The 27,709-nt window shown below is 39.0% G+C and overlaps 1 protein-coding gene across 2 annotated transcripts; it reads right to left on the bottom strand.

Moving 5' to 3' along the window:
* Positions 1–742: 742 nt before the first annotated feature.
* Positions 743–27,430, bottom strand: CAPN7 (calpain 7). 2 transcript variants are annotated; one of them, XM_088521116.1, is made up of 21 exons: positions 27,273–27,430; positions 23,209–23,317; positions 22,573–22,730; positions 20,428–20,495; positions 19,177–19,377; positions 18,430–18,516; positions 17,482–17,608; positions 16,639–16,724; positions 14,077–14,170; positions 12,291–12,437; positions 10,781–10,887; positions 9,583–9,703; positions 9,165–9,309; positions 8,539–8,638; positions 8,103–8,238; positions 7,463–7,538; positions 5,001–5,146; positions 4,202–4,264; positions 2,524–2,654; positions 1,173–1,265; positions 743–1,091 (listed from the first exon to the last, which is right to left on the bottom strand). In XM_088521116.1, exons 1-21 carry the CDS (start codon positions 27,372–27,374, stop codon positions 947–949), a joined length of 2,442 nt encoding a protein of 813 aa, XP_088377242.1. In that variant the 5' UTR covers positions 27,375–27,430; the 3' UTR covers positions 743–946. The 2 variants fall into 2 exon arrangements, with proteins under 2 accessions (XP_088377242.1, XP_088377244.1); XM_088521118.1 differs by lacking the exons at positions 5,001–5,146; positions 8,103–8,238.
* Between the last annotated feature and the right edge of the window lie 279 nt (positions 27,431–27,709).

Here is a 27,709-nt window from a genome sequence, read left to right as displayed (position 1 = left end):
GACTTTTAGGTGATCCTTCTGATACCTGTTTGACAGAAATGACAGGGATATACTCTTTGCTAGGACACTGATGGTAGCTAGTTCACCAACTCTTAGCATCAACAAATGGGACAGATTCAGCAGACAGGGAATCTTACAGTGCATCTCTGGGAAGAGCTTTTCACACGTGGTGGGGGTGCTGGTGTGTTATCCTGCCTGTATTGTACTGCTGGTCAGCTCTCCCCACTTCTAATGCTCATCCCTATCAACAGGGTTCTTAGCGCCAGCCGGACAAGAGAGCCACAGGGGACCTTGTGCTGTGAGACCATTAGGTGTTAAAATAATATAGGCATGAAAGAGCATAATGTGTATGAAGCCATCGCTTTTCTTTTACAAATAACTTATGGTGGAACTCTGCAAGTCCTCACACAGCCTTCTCTTGCTTTATTCCTACATATATACTACAGACAAGCAATGGTAAAGTCAGCATGGAGTTTTGATTGTGTTCAATTCTGAACATATTCAGGAGGGGAGCTTTTAAAATGTTTTGGTTCTGAAACTGAATAAGTGCAATACACAAGAATATTATTTTCTTACAGGTTTACTTTTAAGAAAAAAAAATCTTAATCCCATACACAAAGAGAATTCCCATGTGACTTTTTCCTCTTAATTCACCAGGTCTTGATTTGAAGTGTCAAAAATTTGAATAAAGGAAATCTTACATGTTCATTTGAGTACAAGGCTTTTAGCATGTTCACAAACCTGTTGAACAGTGCTCACTCTAATACTGGAGCAGCAAAAGCCACAGGTAACTGCCTACTGCAATTATTTGACAAGTTGGTGGCTCCATGGTGTTTGCTATAACTTAAGAGTGCAATTGTCTTTTATATATGTGGAGTCATCTGTTCTCAGGCTGCAGCATAATTCTTAACTACCTCCTTAAATGGCAATGCACAGACCTCTCTCCTCACTGAAGCTGTGATACCTTTAGAGGAGTAGCACTGTTAAAATCTAAGAAAAATGGACCTTCTTGTTGAGGCAGGAAGGTGGTGGGGATGATGTTGTAAATTCCAGCAAATATGTTCTCCACTTCCAAGTAGCAAAATCCACACCTAGGATAAAAGAAATTATTAGTTAATTAAGATCCAAAATAATGAAATCTCAGAGTGCTGAAACAGTAAGTGAGCTATTACCTGTAGTCACCACTATTCTTTTTCTGAAAGCCAGAGGTACCAGGATCTCCTACTGTTGAGACTGTGACAAGTTCAAAACCAACACTGTATTGCCTGTAAGTGAAGTGACAGGCTGTTACTTGAGTTTTTGTGGATGATCAGGATTATCATGAAGAGAGTGACTTATTAAAAGCTATGAAGCAGAACTGGAACACATTTGAAAGTTCTAGCATATTTGTGACAGAATTGCTAGTCAAACTTACTATAATATGAAAATAGACTTTGGAAGAAGACAATATATTTCAGATGCATAACTATACCCTGTGGGAAATCCCTGCTAGTTTTCTTCCTCTGCACCAAAACACACCTCAGGTGGTTAAGCTAGTGGTGACCTACTTAAGTGTTGGGAGGCACAGAACGTGGGGTGTGATCTGATCACTGTCAGTGTTGGCAACCTCAGCAGCATTTCTCATGGGGTATTATGAAACTTAAGAAAAAGTTATCTACTGCTTCTTAATACATGTAGCAGGCAGACACCATTGCCCCGGTCATTGAAATAAATATGAGCTCAAAACTCAGGAAAAAAATATATTCAAAAGAAATGGTGGAGTAGCAGAGCCCCGCCTTTATGGAAGTGCCTTTACCCATCCTCATTTCAAGAGGAAAGGAGCTCCATCAAGGAGAGGAGAGGATGGATAGATAGAAGTCTTGCCGTTTTGGGGGGGGGTCTGTAATACAGCTTTGCAAAAACCAATCAAAAATCCCCCTGAACAACAACAAAACAATCCCTCCCCAACCCCTGACATGGCAGGAGATGTTACTGATCAGACTTTCTGCATTGTTATTCTGAGGTAGGAATATGGACATGTATAGGATCTATAGAAGTAATCTCAGTAGTAAGGCTATCAGTTGCGAGGAAACCCTTTCTTCTGGCCTTTAACAAGTATCTTTTAATATACTGAAACTTTTTTTTTTTGGTGCCAAATCGCATGAATGGGAGTGTGAGAACTATAAGCCTTAAGCTTAAGTTATATCTATTTTAAATTCTGCTTTCTAAGTTTTCCCTTGAAAACTCAGTACTCCTGAGCCCTTTCTATGGCTGGGGCATACTGTGGGATATACATGTATGTGCTGTAACAGTAACAGCTGGGTATCCTGTAATATGAATATTCCTTACGAGTCAGGGAAGAAACTTGCAAAATAAAAGATACTCCACAGGGCACCAACATCTAATTCTTCCTTCTGGTCTACTAGGGGCAGAGTAAATGGCACAGGATTTTCAAGGAACTTCCTACTACCTTTTTGGAGGATGCTAGGAAAGTTTATCCTTAGCACACATACCCTGTGTTGATGCACATTATTTTCTACAAACCTTGGTCCCCGTAGTTCAATTAGCAATGGCCCACTCTTGTCCACCTGAAACTGATAAATGGGATTGTTTTTGTAGCTGTCTCTGAAATTGCCACATCCTCCAGCAGTGTGACCTTTCCACTGTCCGTTAACCTAGAGGGAAAGTACAGAAAGCATTTTACATATTTAGGAAGATTTATACTGCTTATATGTACAGACAAAACAAGATAAGACTTTTCTTGCTTTACACATCACTGACTCTAGTAATCTGTCCTAATTAAGTGTGAGGTCAGAATATTTAACTATTCAGAAATTTACTAGCCTTACACCTACCTAGATGAAGGCCTTAGATCCCCCCCTCTTTTTTTTTTTTTTTTTTACATAAGTGATAAATACAGATGCAAAAACATTTTTATGTTTCTAACCATGAAAAATGTGCAGTCACCTGTAGGCCCATTAAGAACCAGCATTCCAAGCACAACAAAGACATCCATAAGGACAGGTTCCAACAGGACAAATAAATGTAAGAGAAAGAATGCTGCTCAGACTGTGAAAAACAGGCCATCTGTTCACAAGTTCTTTCTGCTAGTCATTAAAATGGAAGGTTAGACTTGTAAGACGTGCCAGTCGTTCACACAAAACTCTAGCTGAGATATATTCCTTGTATGTTACTCCCCACCTCCACTCCCATATCAAGCCAGCAGTGAGCAGAATTTTTTTTTCAGGGAATTAGTTTTTCCCCTCATTGTTCAAAACCCTCTAAGAGGACAAGCTTGGAAGCAAGCAGCACTATCCTGTGGGCTCTAGGCTATATTTACAGTTCAGTTGAAGGTGTAACTGCAGCTCATAGCTGAAATAGTAATAGCAGCTGGCCCCCAAACTGCCTGGGCCTCTAGATTCTAGTCAAGTTTCTGGCCCTTGCCCCCACTGCTGTACTCTCAAGGGACACTTGTGCATGAAATGAACCATGGAAATGTTGCCATGATAATATTTGACAGAATGAGTGCTTTGCCTAGTGACAGCAGTCTTTTGAGATGTCTTACATAAAATGTAAGAACAGTAGCGTATTATGTTATTGTCAATCTGTCACAGTCTTGGTACTGGTGCCTATAGTTTCCCAACGCTGATTTTGTCTCATAATGCCAAGAATTCTTCCAAAAAAAATCATGCATATTTCTCAAGAGAAAACAAGCAGTACTTTCAGGGTTTTTACTTTGCAATTGTAGTTGCACAATCTGATCTTTGCAGAGCAGTTGCATATTATGGCACAGGTTGGTATTCTAAAGGTTAGTCTGTTCTCCAAAGGCTTTATAATATATCTGCATTGCTACAGTTTTACCAATACCCTTTGCACTGAAGATGGACCTTATATACCAAATAGGATTCTTATGTTAATAGAAGTTAAGTTACCATCCTGAACAGTGTCAGCCAGCCCAAAAACTTTTCCTTCGGTATGAATTATGCTTGCAATGCAGCTAACTGTTGGGCAAGTTACGTGCAACTTGAGCACAGGTTTGGCCTTACGCTAATTATGCTCAAATTGAGCATTCATTAGCTTTGTCCAGCTTCATTTGCTGGAAGATGATCTAACCTGACATTTTTAGGCATAAGAATATATATTTAATAACCTTGGACATCTCAACTCTGGAAAAATTAAAACAGAATTATCCAGTGAGCCATAAATGAAAATGTTTCTTTACCCGTTTGGAAACCGTGTAAGGCGTCGGGATCTTGGAAAAGGTAAACTTGCACAAGGAATACACCTGTATTGTAAAAGAAGAAGCTGGTCACGTTCATCTTGCCCCTTTCATGTGAAAGGATGAAAAAGTTAAACCTCTCCCCTCTTAAATCAGGAAAAACAAACAGCCTTGTATACACATTACTTTTAGAAACTTGCTCACTACATGCCCAAAACAGCACCACAAAGGAAATGAGACTAATACTTGGGCTCCAACCACCTCTCCTTCTTGCCTGTCCTTTACCAGATGGCATCTTTGGGAAGGATATGGCACTGGTGGAAGGAGAAAGAACTGGTGGCTGATCAAAGCAGCCGGGGGGGGGGGGGGGGGGAAAATCACCCTTGGAGTTCAGTATAAAAGATAATAACTTAAGAGAAATCAGAAAAATTTCAATCTTAGCAGATCTAAAATAGGCTAATGTTGTATACATAGACAGTCAATGCTCTTCCTGGATGCAGATACCAATTTCTTATTCCAGGAGATAAGAGTATTTTTCAGCTAACTTTTTACAGTTTTATATCACACCTGCATTGCAAAGTAGGAAAGATAAAAATTTCTTTACTGCTATGGGCACTATATTGTCCTAACTCTACTTGAAAACACTATTAAGCACTTCAACATTTCTGCTGCATCATTTGTTTCCTCTCTCCCCAGAATAACATTATCAATGTAAAGTATATTTGTTCATCACACTTCCAAGGAAACATGACATTACTTTAGTAGAACTGTTTAAATTCATCATGAAATCACCAGTACATACCCTGATGGTGTAATGGATAGTGTTCTGTTTCTCATACTGGGACACCACCAAGGTAAATGTATGGGACCCTGGGGAGGTCAGCTTTATCTTGGTCAGATAATGGGGGCTGTTGATCCGAATGCCATCAATATAGGGAGGAGGGTCAGCTGAAAAAGAAAAGGAGGAACACTTTCCCATCAAAAAAAAAACCCTGGCTCCCTAAATTCCTAAGTCATTTTATATTAGTGAATTATGCTAGGAAAATCAGACTGTTGGTACTAAAGTTAGACTGGAACCAGACATGAATGTTTCAGAAAGAACAGAACATTACAAATTTGCTCATAAAAAGGATCAAAAACAGTTCTTAAGCAGGAAAGATACATCACACATCAAAGGACAAAAATCTGCACTAGAAAATATAGCTTAAATGCCGTATCTTTCAAGAATCTCCCACCAATGTCTCTAATCCTAAGGAGACCTGTGATTCATTAAATAAAATGTTAAGTAAAAGTATAAGGAATCTTTGAGTACTCTTTAAAATTCTCCTGACAAGCAGTCTGTTACAGACATTCCTTCTCCACTGGCAGAACAGTTCCAGAATGCAAACTGCTAAAATCTTTTACTTTAAAACATGTTAATTTATTTAATCATCATCCACACTCCCTAACACAAGGAGGCAGAGACAGTCAAAATGCCTGTGATGATGCCTCGTATGTAGTTGCATTCCTGTATCAGTGCAAATGCACAATTTACAATAAACATACTAAATATTTTGCTTTCACAGTGATAACCATGTAATTTGTTATTTGGCCTCTACTGGGTTCTTTCCAGACTTTTGATTTCAGTGAATCAGGAAGAATTCTAGCCAATTACTTTGACAGACCCAGGATCAGGCCTGTGCTCCACAAGAAGGGAACGCTTAATATAAAACAATGAGAAGTTTAAGAATGGGAAATCCTTGTCTCAGTGCCAAAGGATTAAGCAGCTTTGTTCTGATCTCATTTTAACAGATGGTGAAAATAATACTGTAGCTTGACAAATCTATTTCCATGGGTAAAGGTTTTAAACAAGTTTGAATTGGGGAGATTAAAAGTTTATAAAAGAGTTTGGGTAGCAAGGCAAAACACATGAGTCATCCAGTTCTTGTTAACAGTCTTACTGAAAGACTATGAAGCACAAATAAAACAGTTCTCTCCAATGTATAATTTTTGTTTGGTTTGCTCACTTAAGAATGTTTTCACTAAAAACAAACATGTAAAAATAAGCTCTAGTAACATCAGAAGCATGTCTTGGACAGCAAGAAATGATTACTTTATAGGATTTTGCCAAAATAGATGATGATTTTTTCAGGTTTTGGATGTTTTCTGCAGAAAGACAGCTTGGACTCTAAAGGAATTTTTGTTGAATTCACCAAGTAAGATGACAGATGAACAATTCAGCCCTCACTAGCCCTTCCCATAGAAATATCCCAAATTTTACTCTTTGTTCAAAATAGCTTTAAAAGGTACTCTAATCTCTAACTCTTGTATGAGGAACTACCCGAGAAATTCAAGCACAGTACCAAAGAGGTTTCCTATTGCCAAAAACAACAGGCCAAATACTGCCTTCCTAGGATGCATATTCACTGGATGAATCCAAGCAGTATTTACTGCTCAGATCTCTGCCTGGATATAAGAAAGAATTGAGATATTATTAGTTCTAGGTTTAAGTTGCAGTCCAAACTGTCCATGCAAGCTGAGCATTGCATCTATTTCCCAAGTTAAAGATAAAAGCCTGTGCCTCAGACCTGCTATCTGTTTTGAGATAAAACATATGCAGCTTGCTTTTTTTTTTTCAGCTAAACCAAAACTCTAAAACACAACCTTCTTAAGGCAAGTAGAATGTGACCAGTAATGACCACCACCAGTGGTTTATTAAAAACTGGGCATCTCAATATTCTTCTTAACCACTCCATGCCTGAAGCTGAACACTTGCAGCATTTTTAAATTAAGTCTTTCATGAGCTTGCTCAGGTGGTTTGCTAAGTCAACTTCACATAATAATTAACATTGATTATTTTCATTTAGCAGAAGTTGGAAACCTTTAGAGAGTTCCACAGATGGGTAACAATCACTAGAACAATCATTCCACAAATAGTGGACAATTGTTACTTGATAACTAGAGGCACAATCTCGCTTCAAAGTATCAACTACTGCCACTACAAAAGAAACAGAACAAGGAAGAAAATGCCTTGCCAAAATAAATGTCAGCAGGAGTAGGTAGATCTCTAAGCAGGGTTAACCCTTTCTATCCCTGCCATGATCAGCTGGGCAGTGGAGATTGTACAGGGTGGTCAAAGAGGACCAAACGAGCATTTAAGAAGACCAATCAGCTCCTAGAAGGATGAGGACTCCAGCTTTAAAGCAAAGCAAAGCATGCCTCTCCTTCCCCTCAAGTCTTCATTCATTTCTAAGCATCATCTTCCTGCAACTAAGATGCACTAACCTGGATAGTAGACTTTTTTGCCATCAGTCTTGTATACAACCATTGTAATGAATTCTCGGTTGTGTGCAAAGTCATCCTATATTTAAAAAAAAAATAAAAAAGCAACAAGGAAGAAAGAAAAGAGAATTAACAAGAGTTTTACACATCTGTGGAACGTAACTAATGCATGATCAGAATGAAGCACATGTGCTATCCCCCCACCTTTGACCATCAGGTGGTATGATATGCCACTTTTACTTACTGAGATGTCTAGTCTAATTCTTTTAGAGAAATGTCTGAAATAACTAGATTGCAACTAATTTCACTGAAAAGAGTCCAGGCTTTTGGATGGAGAATTATTTCAGTACAATAAAAGGCTGTGGTTTTTAAATTATTTTTACAAATAATGAACAGGTAGAGGTTGCAAGAGCTACACTCTACACATCTATGCACTATGAATGGAATATAATGTCTTCAACAAATTTTTATTCTGGGTCTATTTCACAATCTTGTATTGAGGTGTGCATACCTGATGAACATAAAGAAGATATAGGAAGATAGTAGTAGTATTATTTTAATAATACAAAGACCTATAAAGAAATATGTACAGAGCGTATTACAGAACTTGTAATCCAGAAAAAAAGAACTAAGAACAGGGCACCTTATCTGTGATATGCCTGCTGAGCAGAACCCACACTGCAGCACCACCCTGTGGACACTGGACCTCTAGCTTGTACTGAGGATTATTAGCCAGGCTGTAGGCATCCTTCACTGGACCTTGCTTTGCATCCCAAGTACTAGAAATAATAAAGATACTTTATTAGGTGAGCGAGACATTCATTTACATTTTGAAATCCAACTCAAAAAAATATGTCGAGCTATATGGGCTCAATAGTTCAAGTTACTAAAGGCTAAATTTCTACTGGAGGCTATAACACCACTATGTAATACAGTAGTATAAGATTAAGTATAAGTTATCTTACAATTTTACAGTTATTCTCATGATTGCACATGCCAAATATAAAAAGAAGAGAACATACCCTACGATCAAAACATTCAGTGATGTCTCAACACAATAGTTCTCCTATTGGACTAACCTGTGGATACATGTAGATTCTTTAAAAAGACTTGGGTTCCAGCTCAAATAAATAACATCATAATACTGGCACAGGTCTTCCCAAGAAATCCAGAAAATTCCTACAAAGAAACTACTGTTATTGTTTGCTTACTAAACACCTTGATTTTACTCATTTTTCAAAAGCCTCTTTACAGGCAAACTATACAGCTTATGTGAATCTATGTTTTTGTAAAACTTAGTAGCAAGGTCTACATTGCCCTCATTTCTAAATTTCAGCTTAATGCCCAAAAGAAACAGGTTAAACCAACAGAAACCATTTAGTTGGTATCTTTTTTGAGTTAGTATTATTTAGTTGGTATCATTCAATATAGCTCAAAGGCCAGGGGATTTCTGAAGCAGTTTGGGTATTTTGCATTCTCAAGTACTGAGCAGAAGGCAAGAGAGAATCTATTTTGTCCAAAAACACATCATTATGTGATTCTGAGCTGCCCTGCCCTCTTCTAGGTCTCTGAAAAAAATTAGACATAGTCAAATAGTTTTCTCAATTCAACAACACACTTTAGCCTGCTATTTAGCTGAAGGTCTATCAAATAAGGACAACAAATCTGTATCATCAGAATACACACTGCTTTTTAAGACTACTACCATTGTCTATTTTCTGAGCCGTTCTGGGATCAAAGTTCAAGTATTTTTGTAGATCGGGAGTCCAATTTCTTGTGTCATTTTCACTGTATCGTCCCTTCCAACGTAAGTGGCTCCAAGGGTTTTTCAACTGAAGGAATCGAAGACCCTAAAAAAGGAGGAAAAAAAAAAAGGCAAAAACAAACCAACTCATTAGAATAATTTTGTATTTATATGAACATGTCATATGGACAAATAGCTTAAGAAAATAAATTATTATTAAGCTTCCTGAAATTTCCCAGTAAAGCCCAGATACAGAAACTGAATAAGTTCTTAGAGAAAGAGGGGAGAAAACAAACAAACAAAAAATCCACACAGTAGATACTTCCAAATGCCTATTTGAAATCTGCATGCTGTGGGTATCTTCTGTTTTACTTGATACCTTATATTCTCTTATATCCAAGACTGCATATGCATGGGTTGGAACTAAACCCCATTTTTCTCCTTCCTCTTCCGACATCACCCCTGTTGCTGTCGTAATAAGGACATCTCCTTTGTGAAATCTATTCAAAGAGAAGCCAAAAGAAAGAAATAAAGAAATAAACAAAAAAGCTTAATTAGAATTTTAGTACTTGTAAACTAACATTTACCAGACATTCCAATGGGGTATTTTTACATTTCCCATTACTGAAATTCTGTTTTATAAAGACTGATTTTTTTTTTCTTTTTGTAAGCAAAAACAACTCCCGAGAGAGCTTGAGAAAGTGGAATCATTTCCTTTCAAGTGTAGGCTTTAAATGGTAAGAGATCATTTTCGTTATATAAAAAAAGCAGTATTTTTTTCATTATACAATGAAAGCAGTGTTTTTCAAACCTGCAGTTTAATCTGTGCCACCTATTAAAGATAGGCTTTACAAATCTTCAGGTGATCATATATGTGGTTTCATCAACACTCAGCCTATCACGTTATTCAACAGAATACCCACTTCAATGCCCCTGAAATGAGAAACCAGTACCACAAACCAGATGTAGTTATGACAGCAGCAGAGCACTTGCTAGCTCAAACACGTAAGTTACACTTAGATCTGTTACCATAAGTAAGATTGTTACAGTAGATCTGAAAATCAGTACTACAATTTTGAGTCTTTCTGTACTGTATTTCAGAAGACTTATTAATAGGACATAGTTACCAAGACCTTGTGATGTGATCAGAAATACCATACCTTCCCATAAGGACAGCAGTTCAATGATCAAGTTCTGGGAAATGCTCTGCCTACCCATCCTCCTACTTTTTAACATATTTAACTTGCACACTGATTCCAACCTGCTCTTCCGACTTCACATTCTGTTTTCTTCATCAACTGGTAAGTGAAGGAATGAGCTATTTTTTTCTTCTTCAAAGGCAGGGAATAAAAGTTGTATCTCAAACAAAACTCCTCAAACTTTTGATCTTTGATTCTATCAAAGTCAGTAATACCTCCATTTTTTTCTTTCAAAAAGCCAAGGAACATACTATGAACTGGAATTTGTGATAGAACAACACTAGCAAGGGATCTGTGGTGACTCTACTGCTTTCATATTGGTAATTCAGCTATCACACAGCAAGCATTTTGATCATTTCGGAAAGAACAAACTTCTACCTCTGATACAGCATTCTGAAAGTATTATCTTTATTGAAAGCTTGATTGTCAGAGTGCATAGCAATCCTTTCAGGTATCCAGCCAGTCAGTGCATGGAGATCGATATTCTGAAACGCAAGCATTGAATGAAATCATAATAGATAACCCATCCACAAGCATATGATGCCTGTAAAAGAAAAATAAAAGTGCCTTCAAAGCATTCAAACATATGCTTGAAAGAGAACCGAAGAAGTAAACTACTGTACTGAAATTTCAGAGCTGTGCATGCATAAAAAAATAAGAAAATGATTAACCATGCTCAGTTCTATGATGTGTTCTGTTTATTTCTTTGATTCATGGTCTTTTAAAGTATATTCTCAGAAGTTCTATTTGGAACCTTGCTATTATATATGCATTTTTCAAATAATTAAAGTTTTACTTCTAAGGCTCGGGATATGGGTTCTCTTTTCTTTTTGATAAAACTAACGCTGACATGCTTTTCAAAAAGGCTTTAATCTCCCCATTTCATCTTCATGAAAAGTTACTTCCTTCCCTTTTTCTTCTGCACTCCTCAAAGCAAAAGCAGAGACTAGAAAGTGCTTGAAGTGCCAGTGACTGTTACCAGTAGGTGGGAACTCGGGGAGCTGTGTGTATGGTACAGCCAGGAAGTCATTCTCTGCTTATAAAGGCAAGCAGAGGGGTCGGGCGGGCTGGTGCTCAGAATTAATTGGCACAAGTCAAACTGTTTTCTGGATAGCAGGGAGAGGATAGGGAGAATACAGCAAGCTATTTCACCTCACCAGATTCTCTCTTCTCCAAAACAAAGCATCCCAGGATAAAGATATGCTTACAGGCAAATTTAGGCTACAGTCACCTCCTGGGCAAGGCCACTGTTGACTAGATGATCATATTTTAGAAGGTGATTACCTACAATACCTTCGGTGAATGTGATTACCAAGACACCACCTAGAATGCAAATACCATCAGAAAAATATACACCATTGCAATTTTTAAAAGGTTAGGAAGTATTTCTGATTTTTCATTCTAAGCAGTGAATGGAAATTATGCAGGTTACTCACTTCAGTAAACTAGGCTTTTAAAATAATATTTTCCATATCAGTCTAGTTGTACCATTATGACTCTCCTTAGGGGCCATATTATGTGAACATATTTCCTATTTATATAGATGAGTGGAACAACTTGGTAAATAGTAACTTTCACAGACCAACATACCTGTTCCTATTGTATACCTGACAAGATTAAGAAGTTCCTAGAAAGGAACTAGTCTGTTCCTTTCTTAGCTGACTCCCTCCTAATGAGCAAGAATTACTTATTACTCTGTTTTGATGGAATTTATCTGACCAAGCACAGTTAAGTGTGAACAGATACATTTGTAAAAATGCAACAACAAAACCTTCCACCCCCAAAGGTCAATATTAATCTGCACAAACAATTCACTTCACCACAAAGAAATGTTTTTTTGATCTGAAATGATTTTTTTTGCTTCTGCTAGAAATAATCCAGTACTTACAGAATTTGATCCAGGAAAATCATATCCTCCCATTACCTTCATGTAAGCCTTTTCTATTAATGATACCCATAATTCATTTTTATTGTTAGAATAAGAGCAGAGAAGTTCTCCGTTATGATCAATGGGTAACTGGTCATCTATGATAACCTGTGCAAAATAAAACACATGAAAATCACCATAAAGGTAATAATGTATTTAAAAAATAGATATTTTCAGAGAGATAATAAAACCAAAATGTCATTAATATACAATATCCCAGACACAACCAGACCTGAGCATTTTTCCTCAGATGTGAATACCTCTCTCAATCCTGCAGTAATTGACATGGTAAATTCTACTCCCAGCTTCGTCACTGGTCGCTGAGGCAGTTGTGATCACCTGCCTCGACTTCCCTTATGCAATACGGGGATAATGACAGTATCTTGCAAACTGCTTTAGTATCTACTGAAAGAGGTAGCCACAGAAAAGTCCAGTGTAATTAAAAAAAAAAAAAAAAGTAGAAAAAAGCCTAACAACATCCCTCACCTAACTGGGAAACAGAGCACAGAATGTGCTCGGTAGCCGGCAGAAAAATAAACGGTTATTATCTAAAGGGAAACAAACTATATGTCACATCACTTTCATAGTCTAGTTCCACATTTATATTTCTTCTCTCTGGAAAGGAAAAAATCAAAGAAGCGACTGTGAAAGAATTAACATTTTTCCTTTAAATTACGCAGAGTATGCTCAACATCATTGTAGACTGTTACTACACTATTTGCAATGGTCTGAAGTCAGTCCCCAAAACAGGTGTTTCAGTTTCACAGCAGCATTTGTCTGTCAGCAATACACACTATTAAGAAAACACACTTTCTGTTCAAGTACTATGTATGGAAGGATGGATAAAGCTATTCACGCAAGAACAAAATGGCTCTTCAGCCTAATAACCTGTCTTGGACAGCAAACAGGAATAGATATTTCAGAAACAGTGTTACAGAAGTATATAAATGATAATTTCGTGAAACACTTTCATATTGCAGAATTTTGCAGTCATCTCAAGACTTTCTGAGCAAAAGATTGTATCTTAGCATTTCATAGTTTTGATGACTTTTTCCCCATGAATACAACCACTCAGTTTTTGAAAACTCAATCCTTATTCACCTGCAACAAGTACAATTAAGTATCATGTGAAGATATACATTATTCATGTCCTCATTTATTGTACTGAGAGAAAGTAAAGCTGTTCTTGAGTTTCTGAAGTTCTATCATATCCCTTCAAGCATCCCTCCTTTTTAAAAGATCTTTGGTCAATTTAGCCATTCCTTTGTGGTCTTTCCATACCTATTCTCTTCTGAGATATCCCTCTCTGGGAGGCATTTTCTAGTTCTATTACTTCCTTTCTGAAATGGGGCAGAAAGGAGATCATTTACGCCCCAAATGAAGACACACCGCAAATTTATACAGTGGTAAAGAGTTATTTCCCACATCCCTTTCATTTTCTCCTATACTAGTTTCTCAAGCACTTTAAGGAAATGTTACGAGTTTTAACGTGAGTAGAGTTATTCCAGTGTATGCATGCAGAAAAAATACCCACTGTTTACTATATACTTCACAACCAGAAAGAAATCAGAATTAGCACCCAAGTGTAACAGTTAAGCTTCTCTTTAACAAAAACTTTGAATCATGTGTTTTTTTTTGTTTGTTTGTTTGTTTGTTTTGTTGGAGATAAGCACAGCTTCCCAGTGAAGGAGAGTGAGCCATTAAAATACATTGCTTAAATAGTCTTACTTCCCCCAAGACCATTTACCTTTCTAGGAACACCATTGATATGAAGTTTCACCATGTATTTCCCACAGGGATTATACTCTGGTTCTCCTTTCTTATTCTGAGGATAAATTATACTGTCAAAGGAAGAAGAAGAAAAAAAAAAGAAAAAAAGACAGTTATGACATAAATGGCTTGGTTTTATATATACAAATACTGATATTAAGAATTGAATTAATACCGTCTATTTCTGGATTTTTTAACTTCACAGAAAAGAGCTAAGCAAGTTTAGTAAAAATGTCAATGACACTTAACTAAAATACATTTTTCGGATCTTACTTTTGCTGCATTTCATAACAGAGTAACAACCCCTCCAGCAGAAGCAAGACAAGCAACTGTATCCTACTATTAAACAAACTGCATTTCTATAGCTGTAGCACAAATACAGTGTTTGTATGAATTACCATTCAGACCAAGAAGGAGAACATACAGAAGTAAATTGCTTCTTTTCTGGACACCCCCCCCACAAAAAAACCCAAACTATAAACCCCACAAGACCCATACCCATATGCACCTCTAGATAGTACAGGTTAAAACAAAAATTCCAGAAACAACATCAGCACTCTGGTCTTGCAATGGGCTCCTCGCAGACAGTCTGTCAAATATATGATAAACTTATCACTAGCCTCTAGTTAAGCAGAACTCAACCTGCAGCAATGTTGTTAACATTAATTCATAGAATCATAGAATCCTTAAAGTTGGAAGGGACCTTTAGAGATCATCTAGTCCAACCCCCCTGCACACGCAGTGTCACCTAGAGCACGTGGCACAGGACTGCGTCCAAGTGAGATTTGAAGATCTCCAGAGAAGGAGACTCCACAACCTCTCTTGACAACATGTTCCAGTGCTCTGTCACCCTCACTGCCAAGAAATTCTTTCTTAAGTTCCTGTGGAACTTTTGGTGCTTCAGTTTTTGGCCATTTGCTCTAGTCCTGTCAGTGGTCATCACTGAAAAGAGGCTGGCCCCATCCTCTTCCCTCCCTCCCTTGCGGTATTTACAGACACTGATCAGGTCCCCGCTCAGCCTTCTCTTCTCCAGGCTAAACAGCCCCAGTTCCCTCAGCCTCTCCTCATAGGGCAGATGTTCCAGGCCCCTGATCATCCTTGTAGCACTGCAGTCTCTCCAGCAGCTCCACATCCCTCTTGTACTGTGGGGCCCAGAACTGGACACAGTACTCCAGATGTGGCCTCACCAGGGCTGAGTAGAGGGGCAGGATCACCTCCCTCGACCTGCTGGAGACGCTCTTCTTAATGCACCCCAGGATCCCATCGGCCTTCTTGGCCACGAGGGCACACTGCTGCCTCAGGTCAACTTGTCGTCCACCATGACGCCCAGGTCCCTCTCTGCAGAGCTGCTCTCCAGAAGGTCGGTCCCCAGCCTGTACCGGGTTATTCCTCCCCAGGTGCAGGACCTTGCACTTGGCCTTGTTGAATTTCATGAGGTTTCTCCCCACCCAGTTGTCCAGTCTGTCCAGGTCCCCCTGGATGGCAGCGCAGCCCTCTGGGCTATCAGCTATTCCTCCCAGTTTGGTATCATCAGCAAACTTGCTGAGGGAGCACTCTGTGCCTTCATCCAGGTCATTGATGAACAAATTGAACAGGACTGGACCGAGGACTGACCCCAGGGGGACCCTGCTAGCTACAGGCCTCCAACTAGACGCTGTGCTGCTGTTTACCACCCTCTGGGCTCTGCCATCCAGCCAGTTGTTAATCCACCTCAGCGTCCGCTCATCTAAACCACACTGCCAGAGCTTGCCCAGGGGGATGCTATGAGAGGCAGTGTCAAAAGCCTTGCTGAAGTCCAGATAGGTGACATCCACCGCTCTCCTCTCATCTACCCAGCCGGTCATTCCATCACAGAAGGCTTTCAGGTTAGTCAAGCATGATTTCCCTTTGGTGAACCCATGCTGACTACTCCTGAGCACCTTCATGTCCTCCACATGATTAGAGACAACAGCCAGGATGACCTGCTCCATCACTTTTCCAGGGATGGAGGTGAGGCTGACTGGCCTGTAGTTGCCTGGGCCCTCATTCTTAATTGTACAACAAGATATAAGATGGACCTTCTGCTGTGCAGTAGTTGGCATGGCAAAGAAGGAAAGCAGGTCTGTAAAGTGCTCTAACTAAAATTTCTTTTAAAAAAGAAAAAAAAGAAAAATTCCTCCAAACCATTTATTCTCCCTAAAACTATATCTACAATTTGACTCTGTATGTATTTGTAATGCAAGTCCGCATTACACATGTACATAAAATTGTCTCCTCTTTTATGTGTTAAAGCCACATGAATCACAGCCATGAAAAGGAGAAAGGAAATGCTCAGGTGTTTTTACCGACCTGTCCAATGACATAGCTATAGAACGTCAGATGAAGTTAGTGAAAGCTGAGTATACTAACCCAAATATTTTATTTTAACTTATCTAGAAATATTGTGCGAGACCATGAGTGAGTTTTACAGACATCAATTTAAACATTGCCCCTATAAACCACACTTCAGAAATTTGGCAGTATTAAGACTGACAAAGTCTTAGAAAAGACAGACATTTACCTCGTAATCAACTTTTTGTTGTATCTTCTTTCATATGCTGCACTGATAGCTAGTGATGCCACAAAGGAACAATCTGACACTATTGTCTGCAAATAAAAGAAAATAGGAAGGACGTTAATTAATATTTAGATATTGAAAGAAAAATGTGTTGTGTGGGAAGGGAAGGGACGTTACCATTTTAAGTAGCTCACTTCAAAGGAAAGGAATATGATCCAAGAGATGCAAAGTTACTACTCAAGAGGCAAGAAGATTATACTTGCTCAATAGAACAAGACAAAAGTAAAAGATTTATGAAAAACTACAAGAAGTAAGCACTGAAATCTCACCTCATTATCCACATACACTTAACCCCACTGTCCCAAAACACACACCGTAGCATGTCGGATCCAAATGGTAAATCTGTTGCTGACTTCAGAATAATTTGGCCTCTTGTGCAACTTAATAAACAATATATTTCTACTGTTCTTAATGGGCCACTCTGCTTCATGTCAACTAAAAAGTTTCAAATCATGTCCAGTATTTTGCATACAACAAATTAAGTAAAGGGTATGCTTTGCCATTTTTGGTGCCAACCTTATCCCTGCTTTTGAGGGGGGCGGGGGGGAAAAAGGATTTTTACTAGAATTCATATTCTGATTTTCATATCTACCGTTAATGTGTCATGTCACAAGTATTAAACACATGGAATCTAGGGCAATATTATCTATTGTTTTTATTTATTTACGCTTAGGAGGGTCAAGAAAATCGCTTGCACTTGGAGGCTCCTTTTTGAAGAAGTATTTCTTCTCACTTTTAGAAGGCTTTCTGCAGCAAACATTACACAGTTCTCTAGGAACAACTTACCTGCTTTATGCTGAAACTTGATACTGTATAAATCATCGTAGGGTTATTCGTTATATCATCTGGTCGCACCCACTTGGAAAACATTGCTTTCTGTTTGGGGGATAATGGTAACTTGCCACATTTATCACTAGATTAAGAGAAGAAAAATAGCAATAAATGAATCAGCAGCAGTTCAGAAAACTTCTCATGGTACATCTTCTACAGCTGTTGCATGGCGAAAAACATGTAAAACAGTTTCATAGCTTTGTAGTTGTTTTACAGCCATGCAAAAAAAGAAAGCAGTACTGTAAAGGTGATGATTTGGTGGGAAAAAATGTGAAAGCTAATAAAGCATGAAATAAAGCCCAAGAGCTTCCCTCATGTAAAACTACATACGAAGAAACCTTATTTTTCCTATTTACTTCCAAACAATGAATTAATAAAAAAGTTTCCTTAACCCTGAAAATATTGAACTTGCCTGATTCCCAAGCCTTTAGTAGAAAGCTGAAGAAAAAAGTGGTATCAGTCTATGTGATCTGAATCTGTATCCCTGCTCATATGTAAAGCCCAGCGGTTTCACAGCATGCTACCACTACATAACCCTTCAGAGAGGAAGCAGTCATCACTTTCATTTTATAGATGGGATAAATGAGGCAGAGAGCTAAATTTATCAGGAGGAAGCAGAGTCAGGAAATGGACCCAAATTGCCAGCCCAGTCCAGTACTCCAGAAAGTCAAAACTAATGTTCCCTTTATAAGCCACAACAGCAGAAGACCTACGGAGCAGTATCAGGTCACACTCAGCAGCCCTAAAATCAGCCTAGAAAAAGTGGTAGTATTTAAATATCCTTAACTTGAACTATGATAAAATGCCTACTTAAACTATTTGAAGCTCTAAAAGGGAAAACATAGCCATACAGAATATGTAAAATAAAAAGAAGTGCAAGCTTAGTAATTGAATAGCACTTACGAAAACGGCATAGGGAAGGCAAAACGTTCCCTCAGATCAACACTCATGAAAGGGACGTATTCGATACCATTAATTTTTGAAGTCTTCCTGCAAGTGGAAGAGAAAATATAGTTATGAACTTACATTCCTTAAAAGCTGAGAATCAAACTTAAATGTGAATGTATTTAAAGTTTCAATTATAACCACAGAGTTAGCTGAAAAAGGTATGTGAAATATTTTCAAAAGATTTCTATGACTAAAGATACAAAACAACCTGAAGTTCTCTGGCACAACTTAAAAATAAATAAATAAATCCTCCCTCCCTGCAACAAAATGAGAAACATATGCTACATCAACACTGTAAGAGAAACAAGGGGAATTTTTGATTAAAATAATTTTTACTGCTCTGCAACTTCATCCACCTAAGTCTTTCAGAGTCAGGGAGCTGTACTTTATATCTAATCATATTGTTGAACCCTATCCCCATCATGATTTTATTTGTTGTGCATATAGCAGGAGGAAGAAGGTGGAAACATTTGTTAGACAATGTATTCCAGATATTTGATAAGTTCACAATTTAGGCTAAAAGTTTTACAGATTCTTCATTATTTGTGACTTATCCCATCTCTAATAAGTGCAAATAGAAATCAGTCCAACAGATGGCACAATCCTGCAAAATATTAAACTCCCTCATTTCCAGTGAAATACATCCTTATGTGTTAGACTTGCACAAATGGTAACACTTGTGAAAAATTGTCCTCATCTTACCTGAGTACTTCAATCTCCTCTGCAGTGTATCTCTGACCCTGAGATTCAGTAGCTTGTACTGCTCTGACTGTTTGCGGTTTATCATTTAAAGAAAAATCAGGCCCCAACGGAAAAAATGTTCTGACTGGCTGATTTGGTTTAACTACAGTTGACTTTTCCTTCTGCGATGACTTTGACATAGATTCCTTCAGTGCCTCTGCTCTAAAACAAAAACACATTCTGTTTACAACATTAAACATATGGTTATGGTTGAACTATTTGCTAGTTCACACTCCTGCATACACTAAATTGGATTAACAAACGCCCACTTTGTCCAATACCACTTATCCAAAGAAAATCAATTCACAAACAGCATGAATGGAAGATAAATGTTCAGAAAATTCCAAATGCCAGTACCTCTTTATTTTAGTGTTATAAATTCTGTATTTTTACTGATTCTATTTCACTTATAAGCTACTTTTGGCAGAAGTCATTAAATTTTAACCATCTTTAAAATTATGCTAATAAGAGAATATATGCAAGTGGTTATTATCTGCAAACTCAGAGTAAAACCAGACTACAGTCTTAAACAATCTGCAAACAGGAAACAAAACCAATTTCCTAACTGCCTTCCCCACACAGGCACAGAGTGATAATCCACCTTATTGTCACTGCAGTAAGATGATGGATAGTCACGTATATATGAATCAATACACAGTTTTTGAACACAGACTGAAACATGCTTAAAAGCTTTTGTACTGAAGCAGCACAGAGGCAGTATTCTAACCTCCATTATACAGCCAATTTGCAGAGTTATACCTAGCTTGCATTTGTGTAACTGCTTTTAGCATACAATTACATAGCCACCTTTAACCTAAACATTATCCAGTTTCCAAGATGTCCTCATTAAAAACAGATGCTGACACCCTGACTTAATGCTTGCCTGAATTCACACCTTTATAGAAACAAAAAATTATAACAGGCTATTAAAATCTGTATCTCTGAAGACTAAAGTGGTGCATTAGCACTAAAATACACAGTTCCTCCCTAAACTGGCATGCATTAAGGTCCCCACAAGACTGACACAACAGTGACTTTTTCATCTGTAGAGCAGTTGGCAGTTAGCTACCAGAAACACACTACACAAGATGAACCTAGACAGAATCCGGGCTCTGGGCAGCACAAAACAGACAGACTGGATTAGACAAACTGATTTGTAGCGTGTGTTTAATCTTGATCCTAAATGCTTATGCTGATGTTGGCTATACTCACCTATCCAGTGCTTGTCGAGCCAGCTGTTTTAGTTTTGACTGAAGGCCTGCTTCTGAAGTCTCGGTAGCCTTAAATACAGAATAAAAGAAAGAACTACATATTGAAAACATACAAATTAAAAAAAAGAAATCAGTCTGCCAGATTTCACACTTGTAAATTACAGCACGAAGCAGTAACTATTTATTTTTTTCCAGTTCTCCCTTGAAATTAGTAGATATTCTTTTTATTGTTGTCATAAAAAGCATACTAAGTAAATGAATATAATTTTGCAGTTCTAGTGAGTGTTCACAGAGTAATACTGAAAATGCTTGAGCATGAAAAAGTCAAAACAGTACTGAACTTAGTTCCATTCCAATTCCACCCCCATCTCAAAGGGGTCAAAAATAATTGTGAAAATTAAGACAAAGTAACATGAACTTCAAGATTTTTTTTTCATTAAGAAAAAAAACTGTTTCCAAGATCAAAAATCTTGCTCTTGCTAACTTCTATTATCAGTTGGGTTGTCAGCCATGACAGTTTAGTCATACAACTGATGTATACTTCTGTTTTTTCTTACAAGTGAAGCATAAGCAGTTTGCAAGAGGCACAATATGGGGTTTAGCTTCTCCTGGGGCACCCATAGGCTGGTTTCAGGTTTTAACTTTGTACCCATAACTCACTCTCTCCAGTCAGCTAGGTCATCTGGGAAAAATGATAGGCAAGTAACTTTTCTGTAAAACAAAACTAGAAAAACCCTCTATAAGACTTTCTAGACAAGTTTTTGTGATCTGGAAAAAAAAATATACCGAGCTGGTCTTGGCTAGGAAAGATTTGGAAAATTGCACAAAGGTAAGCAGCAGGTATAATGCCCCAGCAGACCTGTCCAGGAAAGAGCCACAGAAGAAAAGGAAGGGCTGCTCTCCAAGTACTTCAAGTAGGAGGAAGAGACAAATCTCTCCACCTGAATATACTGAGCAGAAAGGAAGGCATGAGCAATGCCTCAGGACAGGAGAACTCCTTCCATCTTCTTTCAGATGGGAAGAAGATGGTAGTTTTTCATGCACCTAAGGGATAAAGTCTATAATGATTTTATCAAAAATAATATGATAGTCAAGACCAAGAGAAATTTTACTAGAAACTGCACCCAGTGAAAGGCCAGGTAAGAGTACATATTATTTGACCTAATTTCAGATTAGCCACTTATATAAGTATTATTTGCATGCCCAGATGCAACAGAAGGAGGAACATAGCAGAAGAAAAACTGTACAATGCCTAAATAGGTTTTATACAGTAGATGAAAGAAGGTCTGATCTCGCTAATTGAACAGAAGAACTGCATCAGTTTTATGAGCCCTTAGTCTGGTTTCTCTGTATCAGCAGGGTTTTTGAGCCTATAGAGAACCAGAAACTCTGAGTACAGAAGATTTTTTACTCCAGTTTGTAGCCACAGGATTTCTCCCCTCCCAATACCCACATATATCTACATTATAAAAAGGGAAGAGAAGAAAAAGAAGAAAAACAGACTTGGTGGAGTTACATCATGATGGTGAACTCTTCCTATAATGAGTTAGTTATGGCAACTGGTCTTAACAGGAAAAAAGAGTAGTACCTGTAATTATATGCTATAGCACTCACATAATGGCCAGTTTATCTGTACCAGTTATGTCAGCGTGAACTGACCTCATTCATAATGGCTTTAATGTTGAGCAGTGAATAACTGAGTACCATTTTGGAAAATATTACTCAAAAAAATTTTCTTAAATTATTTCCTTTATCACATTAAGAAAGTAACACAGCTGACATTATCAAGTCATCTTCTTCAGTTCTGTTTCAAAATTAAAAAAAAATAAATTCTATTTTAGTGTCCCACTGGCTTCCAGACAAAACATGAAAAAAAATTTCCAATGTTATTTCTAGGTTTTAGTATAATGGGGTTCAGAGAAAATAAATCACAACTCCCTTTAACTTTACAGGAGTGAGTAACAGCATATCATCAAGATTGGAATAAACATTAAAAAAAAAAGAAACTGGAAAAAAAATCAAAAATAGTTTTTCAAAATACAGGTACTCCATTTTTAAGCCAGCCTTAAGGGTCAGTTACTTTTGTAAGTGGAAGAATTTCTTACCATCACATAATTCCACCAAGTTAACTTGTAGCTTAACATACTGTTTTCAAACAGAGTTCCACTGCTTCTGTGTACAACTCTATAGCCTCCTCTGCGTTGCCTTTGTCATCTTCATCAAAAGCCTGTGTAACTAGGAAGTGGGCACGCTCCAAGTCCAGCTGTTGCTTTGACTTCAAAGGGTCTGTGTTCTGTGACTGAACTAGATGAAAAATAAATTATTTACTATGTAAAAAAACATCCTTAGTAAGGTACTGACACACACTAGCACTTCTGATTAGATCGGTAATAGACTGGAAACTTTGCTGAAGACATCTTTGCGAGGACAAAATAGTAAAATCAAGAAAACAAAATCCCTACACAGAACACAGAGATAAAATTTCACCATATTTCACACATCAGATGCAAGTATTGATTTGCTCCTGCGCGTGTTTTTCTTTTTTTCCCCTGTTTCGTGTACCGATGTGATTCCTAATAATATTTAAAATAAAATAAAAATTGTAACAAAGCCCTTAGGAAGTCATTGTGTTTCTTTCCTCAGTGCTCACTATACCTGTGGTCCTTCACAGAGGAGGATATCTAAGAAAAACAGATCAAACATCACAGATATACATTTCACAGCACCAAAAAGGCTTTCAGTTAATTAAAACAGTGGTTTAATTAGAAAGCTCCTTACCCACCTGCTGAATGGAGGGCTTGAACTCTCTCCAAGTATTCATTTATTTTTTCTTGAATATTTTCCAAGTTTGATCCTGCCATCCCAGCATAAATTAAGGCTTGTGCAGCTTCCTGCAGAAATAAGAAATTGAAACATAGTTAATATTTACTGATTGAAAACAACTTCACATGAAATCTGCTGCTTGAAAACTGCAACTTTACATAAACATGAGGGCCTAGAGGAACAATGAACTGTATGAAAGCAAACCATTTTCTCAGTGGCTGTTAGGAAAACCTGCTGGAAAAGAACAAGTTTCAAATTGTAAATGAGACCAGTTCTCCTCTGTTAAATTTTGTGCACATAGTACAACCTATAAAACTAAAATAGATCTCTTTAGATTCAATACAAACTGATCTCAGGTCTGCCGGTATTAGTCAAAAGCATTGTTTAAGGGATTATAAACAACAAACTTGTTCAAGTGTGCACTTGACCGATTTACGTAAAGTCCTCAGGTCACAAACTGCCTTTTATTGTGAAAGGGCTTCGCATTTAAGGTTAGGGAAAAAAAAAAAAAGCCATATTACCTGCATTTAATCTGCTAATAATGAGAAGTGAATCAATATGAAGGCTTTTCAAACTAAAATGCCCCAAATTTTTGTTTAGAAATCACTTTTTATTAGCACAGCCAGCATAAAGCTATCAAATCTTGAAGTTATACAAAATTTTAAAAGTTCTCAGCTTCTCAAACTTTGATTTTTAAAGGTTTGCATGCATAGTAAACACTGGATGTTGACAGAACCTTGCTTCCAGGAGGCAGCATAAGTCTCCAGCATGGAAGCATAGTATGTTACCTGCATTAAGCCTTTTTCTGTACTGTACATATTTATTAAGGAAAAAATGCTTTCAATTTTCTAAGCTCTATAACCATTTCCTGAATTTATGAAAAATACGTAAGGTTTGGCAGGCAAATGAACAGGTCAGAGCCGACTCAGTCTCGTAATCACAGAAAACTGAGTTCTCTCAACCTGCCAAATGATGATAAAACATTTCACTTTGTCCTCATTCTTTGCATCAAAGTGCCCCACTTCCGTGGTAGCGCCTGCCTTGCCAACACCAGCAGAACAGAGGCAGTCACAGTACAAGACAAGTGCGTAGGAAGCACAGCAATAATGTCAGGGAGGTGCTCCACAAAGCTGGTGCTCAGAAAGGCTGCTCCGCAGAGAGCAAGCATAGAGGCAAAGCCAAGGAGTCTCTTGCTTGCTTTTATCACTGTGATTTTGCCCTGCCTCTGTCTGCACCCTTAGGCATCTGCCTAGTTTGTCCAAACCTAAAACTGATCATGACACAACCTGTGCTTATCACTAGGATTTTTTTAAACTGACAAGCACCACAGAATTGACACTCCCTGTCAACATTCATCACCATACTACATCATGTAAAATGTGTCCACAGCAACAGAAAGCTAGAGAAATACTGTTTCATTTATATGCAGAAGTTAAATACCATTAAGGCCTAGCATACAGCTGTCCTTGGGGAAAGGCAAATAATCTGCTCAAAGAATGATGTATTCATCTGCACCACAAGTACAGATGAAATGCATCTTGTACCATAATGGTAAGTTGTCTACATATAATACAAAGAACCAAGGTGGATTTTCAGACTAAGGCTATGAGAACACAGTGCATAATCAACGTTTCTTCAGTGATTTCAAGCACAACCACTTGGCTCTGTTTTTAGGGGGAGACATAGGGGAAAAAGGTCATTTGTGCCTAACGGACTGAAGCAGTTGACTCACTGCTGAGAGAAGACTGAAGTGCAATTCAGTTGGTATCTCCACCCTCCACAAAATCACTGCTCTTCTCAGCCATGATGACTGTACCACAATTGCACTAATCAAACTGCTGGTTTGTAGGTTGGTAGTTGCTGGTTGACAGTTAAGCTCGGCAATTTTCTTCAGTAGCTTTTCTGAGGTCAACAGCTGCTCCTATCTTTTTATGGTATCTGAGTACAGCACCTTTATCAACAGGGCCATGCTATTACCCTAAGCTAGTTCATACGCAACTCTCCTCTACGGTCTGCCAAAAAAACCCTGTAACGGAAAATAAACATTACTTGCTGACCTTAGAAGCTCCATTCAGAGAAGACTTGATCTTCTTAGGTCAAGTTCTTGTGGAAACAATTCAGTACCCAAGCCTTCTCATGTCTGTGGTAACTGTGGCACCAGAGCGCACTGGAGTGTTCTGAGTAGTTAGTGACAGAGTTTACTCACATGTCAGAACACACATAAGACACCTCCACAGTACTAGATCCTATTTCCTAACTACTTCTGTTCAGTCTCATAGTGTCAATGAGACAAACCTATCTAGTCTAAATTAGGTACAAAGAATTCAAACGATACAGGCATACTTGCTCAATACATACAAAATACACGTGATTGATACATGTTCGTCCTCCCCTGTCAAAATCAGGTTGAATACCAATGCCATCACGTCAGCTGACACAAGAGGTCACATTTGCCTTGGATTGCCAAGGGCCCCCTGTTTGGGTATCAGAAATGCTCACTGCAGAGATGAGCATTTTCTTTGTACAACACAGCGTCCCCTCTCACCTTGCTCTGTGGCCTGGCTTCTGTAAACCACAACAGTTTCTAGACTAAACTCGTGTAACTTGAGGCATACCAACACTACCAGAGAAGCACTTTTTACTCTTAGCAAGAATATCTTGCACATACAGCATGCGAAAAAGATTTTCCCACAAAATTGTATAGAAATAATTATCTGCATAATAAAGACTATTTTCTTCCATTGAGCACTCAACATTTTCCCAGATATGCTGAAAAAAGTATTGTAATAAGCAGCCACCAGACCACGTGTTTACACTTAGGCACCCCATGCTTATCAGTGTTTACTTGTAATTACACCTCTTACATACTTGTACACACACTGTTTAATCTCATGCTATACCCTACGTCAAAAACCAAATTATAAAAGACAGTGCTCTTCTTATTCTGCCACAGTTGCACACACAAGCCCACTGTTTAATGGTAAGTTAATGGAAGAGAATTACTTCAGCAGGAAAATCAAATATCTATAACAATTACTGCACCAAAGACAACATACACTTCAAAAACAAACAAAAAAATCCCTTTTTACAGGTCGAGACATGCAGTTCTAATGTAACTTTGCAAAGCACAAATCAACAAAATAAATGAAAATCAAACACGCAGAATATTGCATAATCATTGCACTGAAGCTATCAAATACCATTAGCAAGTCTGGATATACTGAGAAAGGCACTGAAGCCACTTTACCACACTTCAGGTCATGAAGGCCTGAAGTTGTGCTGTAAGAGTAAACTGAAAAATCTCAAAAAGACCGAAAGCAGTTTCCGTACAAGGGATACTTGTCCGTGGTTAGAGTACAAGTCACACGTAGCATGCAGTCTGAAACGAGTTTATCCAGACTTGTTATTGCGCTGTGTACTTTTCTGCTTTGGTTACTTATTTTGTGATTGACTCTATAGCAGAGCTGTTCCCAGTTGTGCATTCAGCCAGCCCCTTGCAGTTTTCTAAAACGCTCAGCCCTCACCTCTCCAATACTGAACACAGAAGACCTTCTGGCCTGGCTGGGGGTGAGCAGCAATGACAGCAGAGGGCAAAAGGCTCAGAGATGTTTTTAGCCAGGTTACAACAAAACAGCACCAAGCGTGGCAAGACACAGCAAAAGCCAGGTTCCCAAGAGGTGGAAGTCACGTCAGTATCCACTTTCCAAGCATTGCCGTGTTGACAAGCCTGGAGTGTGTTATCAAACAGCAACACATAGACAGTACTTCATCTCACCCAAAAATAAAACACACGGAAAAACTATTGCGCAACCTCCCCCCCCCCCGCTCCAACGGTCTCTCCAACGGTCGCGCCAACGGCCTCAGCAGGGGCTCTGGCGCGCTGAGCCCAGGAGAGCCCGAGGAAGGGAGAGCGGCGCAACCGAGAGAATCACGTCCCGGCGGGCGAGGGTCTCACAGCGGAGCGCGGCGGCCGAGCCGCCTCCCTTCCTGCTCCTCTTCCTCGCCCTGCCGCCGCCGCCATACCTTGTAGTAAAACACCGCTTCCTGGTAGCGCCCGCCGTGGTCGCGCTGCACCGCCAGCTGCGCGAACTTCACCGCGTCCAGCTCCAGCGCACTCGCATCCATGGTGGCGGCGGCGCCACCGCTGCCGGCACCGAGCCCCCCACAGACCCCCTGCCGGCCGCACGCCCGCCGTTCGCACCTCCCTCCGGAGCCCGGTACAGGCGCCTGCCCCGCCCCGCCCCACGCCCACTCGTGTTCCTCGGGGCCACGCGGGGGGGAAGGAGGGCGAGCGCTGCGCATGCGCCCCAGAGCGTTGGCGCATGTTCGATGAGGGCGACCCGCCCTACCCGCGCGCGTGCTGCGCTGCGCATGCTCGGGGCGGCGGCGGCAGCGCGGCGCACGCGTGTCGCTGGACGGGGGCGGGCGGTGTGCAGGGCGCGCGCATGCGTGTGGCGGTT

Source organism: Tinamus guttatus, unplaced genomic scaffold (assembly GCF_059628265.1).
Source record: "Tinamus guttatus ecotype Peru unplaced genomic scaffold, ASM5962826v1 Tinamus_guttatus_pri_ptg000115l, whole genome shotgun sequence".
Taxonomy (NCBI): Eukaryota; Metazoa; Chordata; class Aves; order Tinamiformes; family Tinamidae; genus Tinamus; species Tinamus guttatus.
The sequence above is the reverse complement of the archived record's forward strand: the minus strand, read 5'-3'. Positions and strand labels throughout refer to the sequence as shown.

Excerpts from the sequence above, each read along its gene's own strand:
- CAPN7 (XM_088521116.1), bottom strand. The coding sequence starts at position 27,374 with ATGGATGCGAGTGCGCTGGAGCTGGACGCGGTGAAGTTCGCGCAGCTG. Across the intron at positions 8,639-9,164 it reads GGCTCAGAAAATAGACAATG|GAATTTTCTGGATTTCTTGG; the intron begins GTAGTAGTCTTA and ends GTTTCTTTGTAG. Across the intron at positions 1,266-2,523 it reads ATTGAACTACGGGGACCAAG|GCAATACAGTGTTGGTTTTG; the intron begins GTTTGTAGAAAA and ends CTTCACTTACAG.